This window comes from Anguilla rostrata, chromosome 6 (genome assembly GCF_018555375.3).
Source record: "Anguilla rostrata isolate EN2019 chromosome 6, ASM1855537v3, whole genome shotgun sequence".
NCBI classification, from domain to species: domain Eukaryota; kingdom Metazoa; phylum Chordata; class Actinopteri; order Anguilliformes; family Anguillidae; genus Anguilla; species Anguilla rostrata.
In genome coordinates this window covers 38,948,332-38,965,077 of record NC_057938.1, presented here as the reverse complement: position 1 = coordinate 38,965,077, position 16,746 = coordinate 38,948,332, and the positions used below count along the sequence as shown (strand labels likewise).

Here is a 16,746-nt window from a genome sequence, read left to right as displayed (position 1 = left end):
GCTATCAATATTAACGTATGTATACGTAAGTTCCTTTTTCAAATATGAAGAAGGAAGTGACGATTATTTTTTTCAAATTAAACAGCGGTCTTTATCCACCTTCTGTCTTTGGTGGAACAACAGTAAAAGAAGTGACTTTCTGGAAATTAACTTATTGTTGTCCTAGAGCACAGGTAACTTATAGTGGCTGATATTTGCTACTCGAAAAGGAGATGTATACCCTTAATGTTAGCTAACTTGATGATTCAGTTAGCCAACATAGCTGGCCAACTGAAATCTAGCTAACGTTAGCTCAAGCTAGATTGTAGCTAGCGTTAGGTAACAACATAATTACACAGATTGCTAGCTAGCTAACAGTTGACACGTAAACGCATTAAAGTTGATGTTTTTGGAAAGTAAATTCGCTTGCTGATGCATTCAAAATAACCGTAGTTTTTCTTTTTAGCTTGCGTAGTTAGATTTTTCACCTGGGACCAATGTCTTCAAGAATTCCAGTTTATCAGGAGAATCGACAACCAGAAATTACAAACCCAAAGGGTAAGTTAGCTAATGTTGACGTAGCTACCTAACGAACTAGCAACGGTGATGAGCGTGACACAGTTTTTTATTCTTCTCATTTTTAGCTATCATAGCAACTGCTGGTAAAGTACAAGGCGAATAACTCTCCTTTTTCTTTTTAAAACGTATAGCTACTGGTCGTATTGCTGAAAATATGAAGAGAACTAAATGTGAATTCAAAGAAACGACTATACCTTCAAATTTTAACTTTGCCTTGAAAACGGACTCGGCTGGCATACTGAAGCCTCACAACAATGTACCCAGGTAACAATGTTGATTATTTTGTCAGGTGATGGTAGTCCAGACTAGCTCGTTACTGAAGACGCATCTTTGTTTGCAGGCTAGCTCGCTATTACTATACATCACTAACATCTAATGTTGTAGTTAGGCTACTTCCCATTTTCAACTTTGGTATGTTAAATAACAGTTGTTTTTTGTGAGTAGTTTCTAAAGTCGCATACTTTGTATGTATGTACTGTTCTGTATGTAGGTAGCTAGGTAGTATGATGCGTTTATTCCAGCATGTTACGCGAGATGTGTAAAGTTGACAGCGATGTAACCTCTGGGCAGCTCAGAGTGAAATAAAGGTTAAACTTGCCAATAACATGGCACAGAAGTTCCCCACCCCACCCAAAAAAGAGTATTCTCAAAATAGAGGGAAAATGTTTCCCAGATTCTATATCCGATTATATTGTTAAAATATGTTAGTTTGAAGTAGATGTTGTGTAAGTAAATGTGCATATCTAGTTTGCACAAGACGCTTTACATGTGGTCCATGCTAAATTCATATTGATTCCATAAGAGAAATGATCATACCGGACATACTGTAGTCATATTATAGGGTGTTAAGTGTTTTTTTTTGTTTGTTTGTTTGTTTTTTGTTTTTTTTTACTGTTTGAGGTGTAATCAGTTTTGTTGTGCTATGTTTTGTCATGCAGGAAAAAGTTCACAGCTACGACTTACAAAGGGTAAGACATCCCTAGTAATATGTGGACTAGTAAAGACAGTCTCCTGTCTATAGATCTGAGTGTTACCACCGGTCTGCATTTCTGAACCATGAATCTACTCCTGTTAATCTGACAGACCTTCATCTAGACTGGAGACAGAGCTAAGAGACCAGAAAAGACTTTTGGAAGCATTTAACGGAGACCTGCAAAAAAATCTTTTGCAGTCCAAGGTAACTACTAGTATACAAAAATGGAAAATAAAATGCAAATCTGTGGTCCTATGGTTCAGCAAGAGGAACAGCAGCCTCTTGCCTGGAATCAGGCCAGACCATCCAGACGTCTTTACACCTGACTCCCAGTTAAAGGAAGACTGAAAACCAGTTGTTTGATGTGAATAACAGGGCTCTAAACGGTAATACGGGTATGGATGGTGATATGGATATTATCCAAAGTCCTGATTTAAAGTGCCATGTTATTTTGCTCTCCCTATCACATCGAAAAGCTGCATAACCCTTCCCATAGGTTTCCTGTTGAATTCCAAGTTCTTTCAGTGACAAACCTTACATGACAGGTTCCATGGCCCTGGTGCAATTATCAAGACCGTTCTTTTGAATAATGCGTGTTGAATTTACAATTGCAGGAAAAGGTTGACCTGCTGGAGCAGCAGTACAGAGATCTTCAAGGAGAAAAGAATGAGATTCAGAAGCAGCTGGAGAGCTGTCTTCATTTGCTGGTTGCAGGCAACATTGACCTGGGTAAGAATGTGATTGCACATTTTTCGGGACCCATGCCTTTTATTTGTTATTACCTCAATTCCTGTTAGGTCTTGTTGTCATTTGCTGTTGTCATCTAGCTTCCATTTTTTTTTTCATGAAATGTGTTGTATTTAATAATAGTAAGAATGTAAAAAAACTACTGTGCTATCGCATATATTAACATACCCATATTACCTTTTGTTCATGTACAACAGTCGTCTTCGAAAGAAATCTTATTCTTGTTATAGCCAACTATTTGTGATATTAGTAAGATCTGGTTGTATATCATATCAGTGAACATTTTTCAAACATCACTCATTCGTAAATTGCATTCTAGCTTAATCTTGCTCACTGGAGATCACTTGTAAAACAAAGTACAAAATTAGTTAAATTCTTGGCTTACAATAATTTATAATCAAGGCTTACACTTGTGATTGGCTTTCTTTGATCTTTTAGAATGGTGATTGAAGAATATATGGCGCAAGCTTTGGTTTCTGGGATTTCATTCCTAGCCTATGAGCCCAAGTGGAGTTTTATGGGGTGCATGAAACCACAGTCTAACCCTACATTGCCAGTTTACTGTTTTTACTTTACAAATGCATGTTGGGGCTGCATGTAATGACCCTTTCCCTTTAGATTTAGGTGAGGAACTAGCTGAAACAGCCCAACAAAAGGAGGAGCAAAGGAAAGAAGTGCAGGTTGGAAAAGAGTATTTTATTTCATTTTTTTTAATAAAGAACATTACTTTAGGAAAGATTATTTTCAGGGCAATGTGTTTGCAACTGATGGACAAAATCCACCAAAGAGGTGGTGTAGGAGGCTGCCCAAAAGATACAAATGAAATACTTTCCAACTACATGTTACTTATTATCTGCCTGGAAATGGAGGGCAAGAAATGGATTTTAGTGGTCCCAGTCTACCTGTTATCTTGTGTTTTTAATGAATGTGCAAACAGTGTTGGAGAGAACTGCACAGGAGATTGTGAATTTCCATGCCCTACAGCAAAGTTGTACTATGCATAGTGTTACAGTTTGGCCTTGCTTACCCGTTTATGATTATGTGAATGTTACTTCAGACCGATTAAAGCAACAATGATTTGCAATGCTGCAGAGCGTGTCCCAAGAACTGATGGGGGAGTTGCAGACGTTTGGCCAAAAGGTTTCAGAACATCGAGCACAGGTCCAGGTAAGTACAGTTTCAATCCAATCCAATCCAATTTTATCTGTTAAGCACTTTAAAACAGCCATGGCTGACCAAAGTGCTGTACAGAAAAAATAAATACATTGCAAAATAAACACATCATAGCTTTCTGAAACACATCATAGCTATAGTCATATAGATAACAGTCATACAATTGGAGAAATAAATAGGAAAAAAAAAAAAAATAGGATAAAATGAGGAATAAAATAAAGGATAAAATAAAATGAAGTCACTGTTTCTCTGACAAAATCGCACCTTCCTGGGTTTTTGATTTAGCAGGCACCATTATCAAAAGTATCATCATAAGTATCATATGACAAGGACGTGTATATGGAATATGAAGTAATTGGGTCAATGGTTGTGTTCTTTGTGGGAATGTAAAGCTCAGGTTTAGAGGTTAAAAACACGAGGCCACAGAGCAGCCTCTGGACGTGCACATTGCTCATAATCTGTGATGGGCAGCGGCTCTTCCAGTTTGATACCGTTGGGTGGTCTCGTGGTTTAAACTGCAGTCAAACCAGTATCCAGTAGTGAAGCGGTAATTGCTATACAGGCGCGCAAGCATATACTTATTACTGAAACAAACTTTTTAATTGCATTGTTGAGGTTTTTTTTTTTTAACATTGAGCATCTTGTAGCAGGTGCAGGAAAGAATGAGGGATCTGAGAGAGAAGAGAGAGCAGCACTTGGAGGAGCGAGAGGCCTTTTCCCTGGAAGTGGAAGAAATGGAGAAGGCTCTGGAGCAGGCAGAGCAACTTCTGGTGGAAATGTAGATGTTCGTGTGTGTCTGTGGGGGTGTGTGTGTGTGTGTGTGTGTAGTGCAGTGTTTTGTACAGCTCTGAAATTGAATAAAACCTCAGTTTTTACCACAATTGTGTCATGCAGCACACTTGCAAGTCACTTCCTTAGGTGTTCTATTCAGTTTTTATATCAGTGTGCCAACAAATTAACAGTTTAATACACGGCAGCCCAACCCTGATCCTGGAGATCTATGTTCTGTAGGTTTTCATTTCTTCTGCTTTTGAGATCCTGGCTTGTAGACTTCCTATAAAAGACTCCATTGAATGGCATCAGTGTGTAGCATCCCATAAAGAACTTTGAAGCTTTGTATAGTTGCTATCTTCGCCCAAGCTCACATTAAATGTGCAAGTGCACTCCCGAATACCTTGTGATTTCCCTGGTTGCTGCCTCACCTGTCTCCCTAATACCTCCCAGTCCTTCAGTTGGTCCAGTTCATTGCAATAGTTTTATTTAGCTTTGTAAACAGAATTTTACAGAAAATTGAAGAAAGCGTGTTCCAAAACTATAAAATAACTTGCACCCACATGTTGGATATACAGAGTACATCTTGTTTTTGCTTAAATAATACGCTATAAATCCAACTCAGTGAATAAACTGTGATAAACAAATAGTTTTAACAGTATGCCTTATGGAAATTGGCCTTGCATATATTGAAAATAAGCATACACTTTACTATTGTACTGTTTGTATGATATTTGCTCTTGTTTGAGAGTTGATGATGATTGATGATGATATTGGTCCTTGCTTTTGTTTTTTTTACAATTTAGTTTGTCTGCCGTGATCATGTGAACGCAGAATTATTTACAAATTGTCTTCCTGAATACTGGGTTGTATGCAGTTGGCAAAATGCCACAACTTCTTTTAGTACATTAAGGGGCAGTTAACCCATTTTGAAATTATAGTTGAAATATTAACTAGTGTAACGTCATTGCAGAACAAAACACCTGTTAAATCTCAGATGTGCATTTCCAGACTGTTATGTGCTTTAATAAAGTAATTTGCCTACACTGTGCTAGCCTAAATTTAAACTACGACAGTCACATTCTGTCGCCACTACCACTCAAGTTTTATGGTCCACCTGCACAAGACTTTGCTCGGATATACATTATATTACAGGTATGTAGCAGACTCTCTTATCCGGAGCGACTTGCACAACATTTTTTTACATAGCATTTTTCACAGTGTATCCAGTTGTACAGTTGGATATACACTGAAGCATTGCAGGTTAAGTACCTTGCTCAAGGGTACAATGGCAGTGTCCTACGGGGGAATCGAACCTGTGACCTTTAGGTTACAAGACCAACTCCTTACCAATTATATGAGTAACTGGCATTATATTTGGAAAGACATGTTTCTGTTGAGTTTTTTTTTTATTTTTTTTTTAATGTAAATTTTCAGTGCATTGTGCACCAAAAAATATAGGTCCCTTGAGGTCTGTTTAATGTGGGTGAGCTGCAGTTGATTCTAAAAACACTTTAAATTACTATCTAGATAAATGGTACTCTGGGTAAGTGGACACAGGCTAACCTTAATTTCATTTTAGGGTGAACTGCACTTTTAAAGTAGCCATAGTTGACAGGCTGATAGATTGGCCTGCATTTTATGCAGTCTGGACTCCTCCTGTGTGCCTTTTGCACGCAGCCTATTTCCAATAGTTTGCTTTCAACAAAGGTATTCCATGTGCTTCCCATGGGATCATGGCCCTCCATCATAAAATGCCAATTTGGTGTCTAATGGATACATCAACAAGGTGAGGTGAGTCCGACATCTGGTTCTGTAGAAATCCAAACCTTTTGGCTATGTAGGCACATCTCAGGACTTGTGTTTGGCACTTTAGCTTAAATAAGGGTTAACTGTGTGCATGGAGGTCTTGAAGATACTTGAAATTTGTGTTGAGGAGCTGGAAGTCTGTTCCTCTCCAGCAATCTTGTTTGTGTTGTAATAATACAGGAACAAGTAGAAGCCTGTAAATGAAGATGGATAAATTGTTCTGTTGAACTGATTGTATCCTTGGCTTTCAAAAGACGGATGGACGCATTCCATTATATGTTAATACAGGGCAACGTTCGATTCAGTGCATACATTTATACACTATGGAAATGTGGGTTTGAAGTGTTTTATCTAAATGTATTATGATGGCTCACTAACTGTAATTTTGAACCTGCCATAGCTTTTTAGCCACTACCCCAGGCTATTGCCAATAATATCATCACTGGAGAAACTGCAAGCCACAGAAGTACCAGTTTTTTTGTTCTTTTTTCACTCTTCTGTTTGGAACTATAATAATAAACGTTTATATTGTGAATTTGCACATTTCAAGTTACATGGCACCCAAAATGTTTCACAGGAGACAAGAGATAAAAATGATGTCATTAAAAAAGTTATTTTTGATATAAAAAAAAAATTAAATATGATTTTAACCTGGACAACTTTGAATGTCTTAAATGTACTATGAAATGTACAAAATGCTACTGAATAACACTTTTAATGTTATAGTTAGGTGACTATAATTTAAATGGCATAAAATATTTCAATACATTGTAATAGAAGACAAGCTATCAGTCATGTTAGCCTCTGTTTCCCTTAGGAAGTATGGATGATTGGTCAATATTTTACATAGCCAGTGGCGAGTATGTTTATTACTGCACTCGCATCCTGTGCATTGTAATGGGTGACCGCATTGTTTCCCTGTTTTTAAAACAAGTTTGGGCTTCATTTACATAGTACATGCCACTCTATTTTTTACATTTTGAGGATGCAGGTTAGCTGAAAACCCCGTGCGCAAGTCTTAATGTTCTCAAAATGTGCCTTTTTACTGTTGTCTCAGGTTTTGACTTGTATTTTCCCAGTTTGTGCGTATGTGCATGCTATTATTTCTGAGGACACTGGTGGAATGTGTTAGAAGGAGAAACGGGAGAATAATGCAGCACCTGTTATACTGTACGCTATTAGTTAAATGTGCAAATGCAGTTGATTTGGTATGTGAAAAAACATGGTCAGGCACAGTAAATGTAGCCACACATTTAGTGGATTATGGGCTCTGGAGCCACTGGTCTGTAACACCTACCCTGAAAAGAGTTGAGGATGGTGAAAATATAGAAGGATGGTATCCGAAGGGGCCCGTGGCTAAAGAAGGCGAAACCCCAGGTGATTCCCAGCAGGCAGCACAGTCCCAGGATGGAGTATATGTTCTTCGGGCCCCCTGTGCCTCTTTTGGACGCACCTGTGTCCACCCTCCACGCGTGTGTCAGCCTTGTCATGATAACGATGAAGACGGTGAAGGTGAAGAGGAAGACTATTGCATAGTAGCTGATGTTCACAACATAATGCACTGTACTGTCAGTGATCCAGCACCTGGAATTGACAGGAGAAATGGTTTCATATTTCAAATAGCATGATATACTCTGTTGCTTTTTCCCGAAAATGTACTTAAAAAAAAAAAAAAACATATATATATATATATATATATATATATATATATGTTTAAAATGTGCAAGCATGCTTACATATTCACAGATGTATCGCCAGAGTTTATGGTTAAGGACCCATATTTTCCAAGACAGAAGAGGATGATCATCACCACGCAGGGAAGTGCTGTGGAGACATGCAAGATTATTTTGAATAATTTTCAGGTTTGACAGCCTGTTCAAACAGCCAGGTCTTTGCTACATTTTGGCAGCATTTGTAGAAACAATGTATGGAAAATGAGGCCCAAGACCAATTTTGTGTTGCTACAGCAGATATATGCAAGAAGCTACATTAAAAAGTGAGGGCCCCAGGGATGCAAAAAAACCCAAAACTAACAACAAGTTCTCAGATCACTGCACTCACCCCATCCAGCAATGCAAACTTTGAGGATGTAGTGCTTGATGGTGATGTGGGAAGACTTGATCAAATGAAAGCAAAGATGGAAGGCCTCGACAGCAAACCAGGTGAACGTGGACAACATGGAGTAGTGCATGGCTGCTGCCAATATCTTGCAGCCGATGGGGTTCCCCAGATTTGCCACCCCCTCATTGGACAGGAAGAAGAGGTTCAGTAGGAACATGGCTATGAAGAGGTTCATGAGGATCAGGGTGGCATAATTGGCCTTGGCTCTCCTGCGGAGAAGGTAGAATGGTTCATGCCGTGGTTCAAACCTGTCCATAGTGTCCTTATAGCCATTTTAAACAAGTGATGAATGGGCTTTCAAGGGACAATCAGTTCTTGCCCTACGCGATTCCAGCTGTAGAGAAAAAAAGGGTAAGAAATTCTTGCAAGCAATTCCTCACCTTAACAGGAAGTGCATGAAAAGAGCAACACCCAAGAAGAACATTGACATTCCACAGCCAATGTAGGTGATGTACGTTAGAGATGTCAAGTCCGAGCTGCTGATGGTCAGCCCAGGACTGACCTACGGAATCACAGGAGATGATAAAGGCTAGAGTGAAGTGCATTGACCAATTTTTATTTTATTTCTGCTGTACATAAATCTCTTGTCTTGCAAGCCTCTCACCAAGCATTTGTTATTATCATGGCTTAAGTGACATTCTGCATTTCAGTCAGACTGATTTTAGACATTTCTTATTTATCTTCAAAATATAGTTTTCTCTTGAGAGGAAAGTCAAAGAGCAGATAACACAAGATTAATCAAAGGCAAAAATGTAATATTGCAAAGCACAGTGTAGTATTCACCATTAGAATAGCGAAGAATGTCAAGTGCGTACACTGGCAGGAGACAGTATCATTACTCTCAAAGGTGTAACACCCATCTGTTGTCCAGACTGGTACATTCCCTTTAAAGAAAAACACTTTTGAGTTTATTTTTGTATTTAAAGGGAGGAACAAAAAAAAATGTGTTTCTGTAGATTACATTTCCATCTGAAGCGGTAAAAAAAAACTATATACAGTACATAGTTTGAAGTTAAAGCTCACATGCTGTGTTAAAGCAAAATAAATATGTTACCTTCACCATTCCAAGAACGGCAAGACATCTTGACGTCATCCTTAGTAAAATATCAGGAAAATATTCAATCCAAAGGGGTCCTCAGCCCATCACCACCATGCCATCACCAAAAAATCACATTTTACTGACATTTAACTTTAAAACCATTGCAAATACCCAGTTGCCCAAGACGACAATTTGTAACTCACCTGAACTTTTATAAATGTCATTTTTATCACATCCGTGAGATTTTTTATCTCAGCTGCCATTTCAATCGCAATGGCCTCAGAGTTTAAAAGTTTGCTGTTGTTTGCATCCTGACAACAAAATCAGTATGGTTAGATGCTCTGTCAACCCATGTCACAATGTTCAATGCAGAGACACATACAACTAAACACGTATCTGCATTTTATTTAATTTCCCCTCGTTTCTTTGTCTCCTCAATGTCGAATTTGAAAAATTTCTTTGTCTCCCCAACCTGTGATTACATTTCTATGCTACAGACAAAACCTAACTGTGACAGAGTACCAATTCGAGGAGAGGCATATCTCTCATGGATGACAACCGTTAACCACTCTTACATGTCATTGAGAAGAATTTTTATTGTCAGCTGATGACATAGCCTTGTTCGGGGCTCAACCTTCAAATATAGGGCCCAGTCTGCACTCATAAATCATAAGACTGCATTCTGGACCAGTGGCTCCCAAATTCGGTCTTGAGGCCTTGCTGTATATGCTGGTTTTCTTGCAATCCTTGAATTGTAACAGAATTAAGTGCTTTTCATGTTTAGATGGATTGTGTACCCTTGTAAGCCTCATTATGCCAGAAATAACTTGAATTAAATTTCCATGTTCATACTGTGCTATATTGCAAACAATTACATAAAAAGATCAAACAAAAGACAGGGGTTAATCAATTAGGTTGTTGAACACGTTTATTTTCTTGAATAATTGTTTCCTTAAAATGGTTAGCACAATGCAGGTTTGGCTTGTTGCCATTTGCTTTGTCTTTGAATTCTTCAATGTCTTCCAGATGGTTAGGTTTTAGTAGCCAGGTGTCCACACTTTCAATTATGAGCCCAATGATTCACCTCAGTCTTTAATTTCATCGATTAAAAATAATTAACCTCTTTTTATGCAATAGTTTGCTACATAAAATAAGCACAATATGAACATGAGAATTTTACTCTTCATGGCATGCATAGCTATTTCTGAATTAATGATGACGTAAGAGGGTAAATAATCCCTGTAAACAGGAAAGGGACCTAATTAAGTGAAATTAACATTTTGTTAAAATTTTGGGATTGCAGTTGTTGAAACATAAACCTGCATACACAGGGGGGGAGGGGGGGGGGGCAGGACTGATAATCCATCTGGTAATTAAATGTGACACCAGCAGTGATAAAATTAAAAAAAAAAATACTTCTGCAAGAACTGTTGAAAATAGGTTTTTCTTCTCAATTTAAAGAGTTTATCGGTAATCCATTACAGTGGTCTTCCATTGTCTACCAGGCCATTTCCTGTTGCTGAGCTCCCCAGTGTGTTCTTGCTTCCTAACAATGTATCAAACAGTTGATTTGGACGCACCCAAAGTTTTGACTATGTCTGATTTTATTCTGATTCTTCAGCCTCAAAATGGCCTGTTTTCCTTTCTTGTGCATGAACTAATGATGCAGCGACACACAGCTGGCCAAGAAACAGCTGAGCAGTCAATTGTCCAATTGTTTTGGTCCTCTAAAATGGGGGGACTGTGTATAAAAATGACTAATTCCTACAGTACAACAGATCAACTGGTAGGGATGTAAATACCATACACACACACTCATTAAATATTATTTATACACACGCATACACATATTTTTATATGCAATCACACATTTTTATATTAATTATAAATTTGTGTTACCTTTGTCAAATTTGGGAATCTGAAAACAGCAGCAAATGGCTCATTGCTACTTGACAAATTGGCTTTTTCAAATGCTTCCTTTGGGATTGAAATTAATCCAGGAAAGGTATGCTCCAGTGCAGTAATGTCTCCTATGACCTATTGTAATAATTTAAAAAATGCATTATTTGGAAGGCTACAAACTCAGACACATTAAATAGCACACTTTACCTGTCCTCTATGGTAGTGAGAGGTTAAAAACACAATCTGACCCCCCATCCTCAAAAACATTTTTAAATATGAACAGGAAGAGAACTGTATCAACTTTTCTTTAAGTCTGACCACCTTGATTTCATCGGACACTCCTGAAATAATACATGATACTTACTTGTATATCAGAGTTTGTAGTGAGCCCAAAAGAGACCTCTTTAAATTCTGATTCAGCTTTCTTGTCTTGTTTCTTCAGGATCCCTTTGATGGGTCCCATGGTGATACGTGCAGAATCTTCATTCCTCATATTGTTAAGAAGTGAGGGAAGACTCTTCATGGCCTTCCTATTTGGGGGAGGCATTTATTGAGATGTCATTAAGTCTAAGTGATGCTGAAGGCAGACTACAACACCCTCTGTAGAGGTCTCATATGTTATCAAAGTACAGTCACTAGAATAAGCATGAGTGTTAAATAAAAAAATGTGCTGTAATAAACTATCCTAATATAAATACTACTCTTATATATAAATACTACAGTCTTTTGAACACACTGCAACTTCTAGTAGAACGGCCATTAACACTATTGCTGTGCCTGCTTAAATTATTATCCAAATTCTGAAATTCTTTAGATACATTTGTGTCCTTAATGACTTTATTGAAGATGGTATGTATAACTGAAGTTCATTATTGGGTGGGATGGTGGCAGCTCCTGCAGTATGGCTACAGCAATGGACAGTAAATAGCCTACAGTGAAAAGTGTGTTCCTGTCTCTCTGCTCTTTGATGAATGTTCTTTCACATGCACACGTTTATACCTCTAAATTTTTTACTAATTAGTAATAACAATCAAGAAATGGTGAACATAGTAGTAAGATTACGTACATGGCAGCAGTTGCATCTACTTCACCATTTGCAGAAACAATGATGGTGTCTTTCACTTCTAAATGTAATTTAGGTTCTTCTACAGGGTTTTTGCAGGTCACATATGTTTCCTTATCCATGGACAAACATGTTGATTCATTTCCTTTTTTGTTTGCAATGAAAGATATATTATATATAATAATTTCATTTTCTGTGTGATCTGAGAAATAGAAAAAAGGAACCTATTGGAACCTATTATAGCTGAAAGTTCTCAAATGAAAAAAATCTAATGTGAGTCAATCTTTAAAAAAAATATTATTACAATACATACAGATTGGATGTGGATAAATAACAATCAATAAGTCTTACTTTTGCAAAGAGTTTCACTGAACTTGAACTGTGTTTTGGGAGAATTTAATTGGATAGCACCTTCTCCTTTAAAGCAGTAAAAAGACAAATGGTTAGTATTCCTTGTCAGTAAAATTTCTAACCATGTTCTTCCCCAAAGAGTTGGCACAATACCCCGCCCCCCCATCAAAGCATGTTCTTCCCCAAAGAAATCCACAATACCCTGCCCCCCAATTTAGTGGGGGTTGCGAAAATGAGTGTGAATTGGAATACAACTTTGTGATTTTGATTTGTCCCTCTAACTGTAATTCTTATGTATTTATTGTGTATGTATTCATTTTGCCACTAGAGTGTGCTGTTATGTAGAATGTAGATTGCTGTGCATCAGGGCAAATTATAAAAATATTTTTATATTTTATCAGTTGTAATATATACAGTATATATATATATATATATATATATATATATATAAATCTGACAAAAGTACACACAGCCAGTTTTTGTATTGAGTCCCCCACCATTTTCAGCTGTGCAAAATCAAGTTAATGGATGAACTTAAAAGTAAATGAAAGCAATAAAGCATAATATTTGATTGCATAATCTACGACCCATTGGCATCACCAATCATTTGGTATATTCCTTGGAGATGCCTTTCCGGGCTTTCATTGCAGTGAGTGGTTTCTTTCTTTTTCAAGACATTCCAAACTGTTGTACTTGATATACTCAATATCTGTGCTGTACATAATAAATTATTCTGTCCTCTCAGCTTACAGATTAGTTGTTTTTCTGCCATTTTTAGTCCTCTGGTCTTCATAATGGTGACTCCAAATGCAATTTGTCTAGATGAAAAAAAAAGCTAAAACCAAGACCAGAGTTAACACCGGTCAGTCATCGGTTACCTTACTGTTGCACAGCTGAAAATGGGGAGACTCAACACATGAACAGCTGTTTCTGTAAAATGGTAAACATATATACACGGAAATACCCTTAAATAAAAGCTGAGAATCTCCACTTCAGTCACAGGTGAACTATTTGATTACAAATCTAAAACTTTGGAGTACAGAGCCAAATAAAAATATGTCTTTGTCCCAGACATCATGGCGCTTACTGTACTGTACATGCTTGTCACACAAGTTAGCCTGTCAGGTGTTTGCAATCAATTTCTTTAGTTAACATTCTGCACTCATTATTGTTTTTTATTGAAATACAGATAACAGTAAGCAATAAAAACATAAATACATTTATACAGGTTACCTGGTTGTCCAGAACTGTTGACACTGCAATTTCCAGGTACGAAACATAGGAATGGACCGTTAACTTGAGGATTCTTCTTCAACAGGTATATGTGATATGACTGGCCATCTTTCTTGATCGTGATGTTATAATCTTCACTTAAATTTCCTAAATAACATACTGATCCAACATAAAGTGAAATGGTATTAATAACTCATGATGGTGCAGTCTTTATTAACAATAAACTGTTATGTAATCAAAAACAGCGGTTCTCAAGTTTGTTCCTTGGGGGTGTATACTGGTTTTCATTACAACCACACTTGTGATCCCAAAACTTCACCAAGCTGTTCATTTTCTATTAATTATGTTTTTAATGTTTTGAGGGATTATTTTCCCTCTTAAGCCACATTATGTCAGAAATAACTATAGCAGAAGTAACTGATCAAATTAATGACAGAGGTGAATCACTAGGCTCCTTATTGGTTTACATGCGGACATATGGCCACTAAAACATACCATTTGGCAGATAATGAGAAATTCAAAAATGAAGCAAACGATAATGAGCCGAACTTGCATTTTGTCAAAGTTTAAGGATAAAACAATGAAAAAACTGTGTTGAACTGACCTTGAGAAATACTGGTCTACAATACTGGCCTCCAAATTTAACACATACTTTGTGGAGCAAAGTATTAATCACAGTATTAATTCCACTTTGATACTACCTACCTCCAGTTTTCGTTGTGTCCAATGATAATATAGAGGCACGGTCAGTTTGGTTACTGGATTTTTTGTCATTTCCTGAAATATAATATAAAATTTCCATCACTGCCAATCCTATCAGCATGTCAGTTGCTTTTAAAAGTATTTGTAAAACATACCTTCAGTGGCTGCTGTATTAGGTAGACCTATCTAATACTAAGTAGGACCCCCTTTTGCCTCCAGAACAGTATGAAGTCTTAGTGGCATTACACAGCTCTTGCAGATTTTCTAGCCACACATTCATGCTATGAACTTCCTGTTCCATCACATCCCAAAGGTGCCCGTTTGAGATCGGGGGACTGTGCAGGCCATTGGAGTACAGTGAAGTCACTGTCATGTTTGCGGAACCAGCTTGAAATGATGTGCACTTTATGACATTGTGCATTATCCTTCCAAAAGTATAGATTTGAAAAAGTGCAGACTGTGGCCATAAATAGATACACGTGGTCAGCAACAATGTTTAGGTATGCTATGGCATTCAAATGATGATCAATTGAGCATTAAGGGGACTAATGTGCACCAATAAAACATTCCCCACACGATTGCACCACCACCAGCTTGAACCATTGACATGAGGAAAGATGGATCCTTGGATTTACGCCAAATTCTGACCCTACTATTTACATGTTGCAGCAGAAATCCAAATTTGTCAGACCAGGCAACATTTCTTCAATTGTCCAGTTTAGCCTTATCATCCTGTTCTTAGCAGACAGGAGCGGAAACTGATTCACTGTTTGGAGGGGCAGGCCTTTTGCTTTAATGAGCAGGTGTACCTAATAAACTGGCCACCGAGTGCACATTTATATTACTGCGTTTAGCAGACACTGTTATCCAGAGTGTCTTGCAGAAATTGCATTTTTATGTTGCAGAAGCAATTTGGGTTTTAATGTGCTTAAGGGTAAGATCTCAGCTGGGAAATGAACACATGCCGATTGAGTTCCAAGCCCCATTCCCTAACCATTACATTACATTGCAGCCATACAGCCTTAAAGTCTTGAGAAAATACAAAGCCTACTAACCGGGATTTCCAGTAGAGTGATCCACATTATTCACATTGCCAAATCAAGGAACAGGTTTTCAACGACATTTTTAACAATCAATCACAATGTGACCATTCTTGTCATCAGCTGAAAATGTTGGTACACAATCGAGAAGAACACGGTTCGTGCTTATTATTTCAACTTACCGCCACCTTGTGAATGCTCAGGACGAGGGTCATTTCTTTTGAAGCGAATAGGGCCTGTATATCCATCATCCACTAAAAGCAAACAGTCATTCCTCTCCATCATCTGTGTTTTATTGCACCAGCCTACGAGTCACAGGAAGACAAAATTTGCTCTATCAGAACTCACATATAAGAATAGTTTGTCCTGTCATGAGTGTCACGTGCAGGATGAGAGTAAATAAAAAAACTGGACCAGTGTGTGATCTATACCGCGACATTCGGGTTGGTCTCTTTTCCTGGGGATCAAACCCTCATGTGTTCCTTAGTGGTCACTTTCTGAGTCTAATCGAAAACAAACACCCATGCATACACAAGTATACATGCAGTGCGTCACCACAACCGATGAATTATCTTTTACAAGAGATACGGCATGACTCAAAAAAAAAAAAGGAATGAAAAAAAGAAACAGGGTCAAATGCATAGACTAACTCATCATGCTTTAGTTTCTTACAGACCTTCTCATACATAGTTCCCTCATTTTAGGGCAGTGAACGTAATGGAATAATTTGGCTTCTCAGCTGTTTCTTGGCCAGCTGTGTGTCTTTGCATCATTAGTTCATGCACGAGAGAGCCAACAAAAAGTTGACAGTTGATTCCAGGCATGAAATTTGCATTTGGAGTCTGTTGCTGTTGCTCTCAACATGAGGACCAATTGTGCCTGTAAAGCAGGCCGTTCTGAGAGTAAAACATTTGAATAAAGACACATAGTCAAAACAACCAAAGTACTAAATATAATTTGTACTTTGTCCAATTACATTTGGTCCCCTGAAATGGGGGGTCTATTTACGAAAAGGGCCTTGTTTCCTACATGGATCTGCCAGTATGAACGTAAATACCAAATTCAAGCTGAAAGTCTGCACATTAACTGCACATTCATTGTTTTATTTCAAATTGAGTATGCTAGATTACAGAGCCAAAACAACAAAAATTGTGTCAGTGTCCAAATACTCACAGACTGCATGGTACATACTTTCGAAACTTTGGAAACAACAGGAGAGTGTTAAGGGATCTAAAATATAATTTTTGTTGACTAATCATGCATT

At 37.7% G+C, this 16,746-nt stretch overlaps 2 protein-coding genes across 2 annotated transcripts; one reads left to right on the top strand and one right to left on the bottom strand.

Moving 5' to 3' along the window:
• Nucleotides 1–20: 20 nt before the first annotated feature.
• On the top strand, nt 21–4,332 carry knstrn (kinetochore localized astrin (SPAG5) binding protein). Its single transcript, XM_064339531.1, has 9 exons — nt 21–173; nt 446–537; nt 690–822; nt 1,497–1,526; nt 1,642–1,735; nt 2,146–2,260; nt 2,897–2,958; nt 3,371–3,445; nt 4,099–4,332. Exons 2-9 carry the CDS (start codon nt 477–479, stop codon nt 4,231–4,233), a joined length of 705 nt encoding a protein of 234 aa, XP_064195601.1. The 5' UTR covers nt 21–173; nt 446–476; the 3' UTR covers nt 4,234–4,332.
• A 165-nt stretch (nt 4,333–4,497) lies between these two features.
• Nucleotides 4,498–15,806, bottom strand: LOC135257101 (adhesion G-protein coupled receptor G5-like). The gene is made up of 15 exons (XM_064339530.1): nt 15,665–15,806; nt 14,446–14,517; nt 13,741–13,899; nt 12,508–12,573; nt 12,160–12,358; nt 11,458–11,623; nt 11,091–11,228; nt 9,395–9,502; nt 9,207–9,246; nt 8,936–9,036; nt 8,533–8,654; nt 8,093–8,361; nt 7,768–7,855; nt 7,329–7,615; nt 4,498–6,225 (listed from the first exon to the last, which is right to left on the bottom strand). The coding sequence occupies exons 1-15, from the start codon at nt 15,765–15,767 to the stop codon at nt 6,095–6,097; spliced, it is 2,049 nt and encodes a 682-aa protein (XP_064195600.1). The 5' UTR covers nt 15,768–15,806; the 3' UTR covers nt 4,498–6,094.
• Between the last annotated feature and the right edge of the window lie 940 nt (nt 15,807–16,746).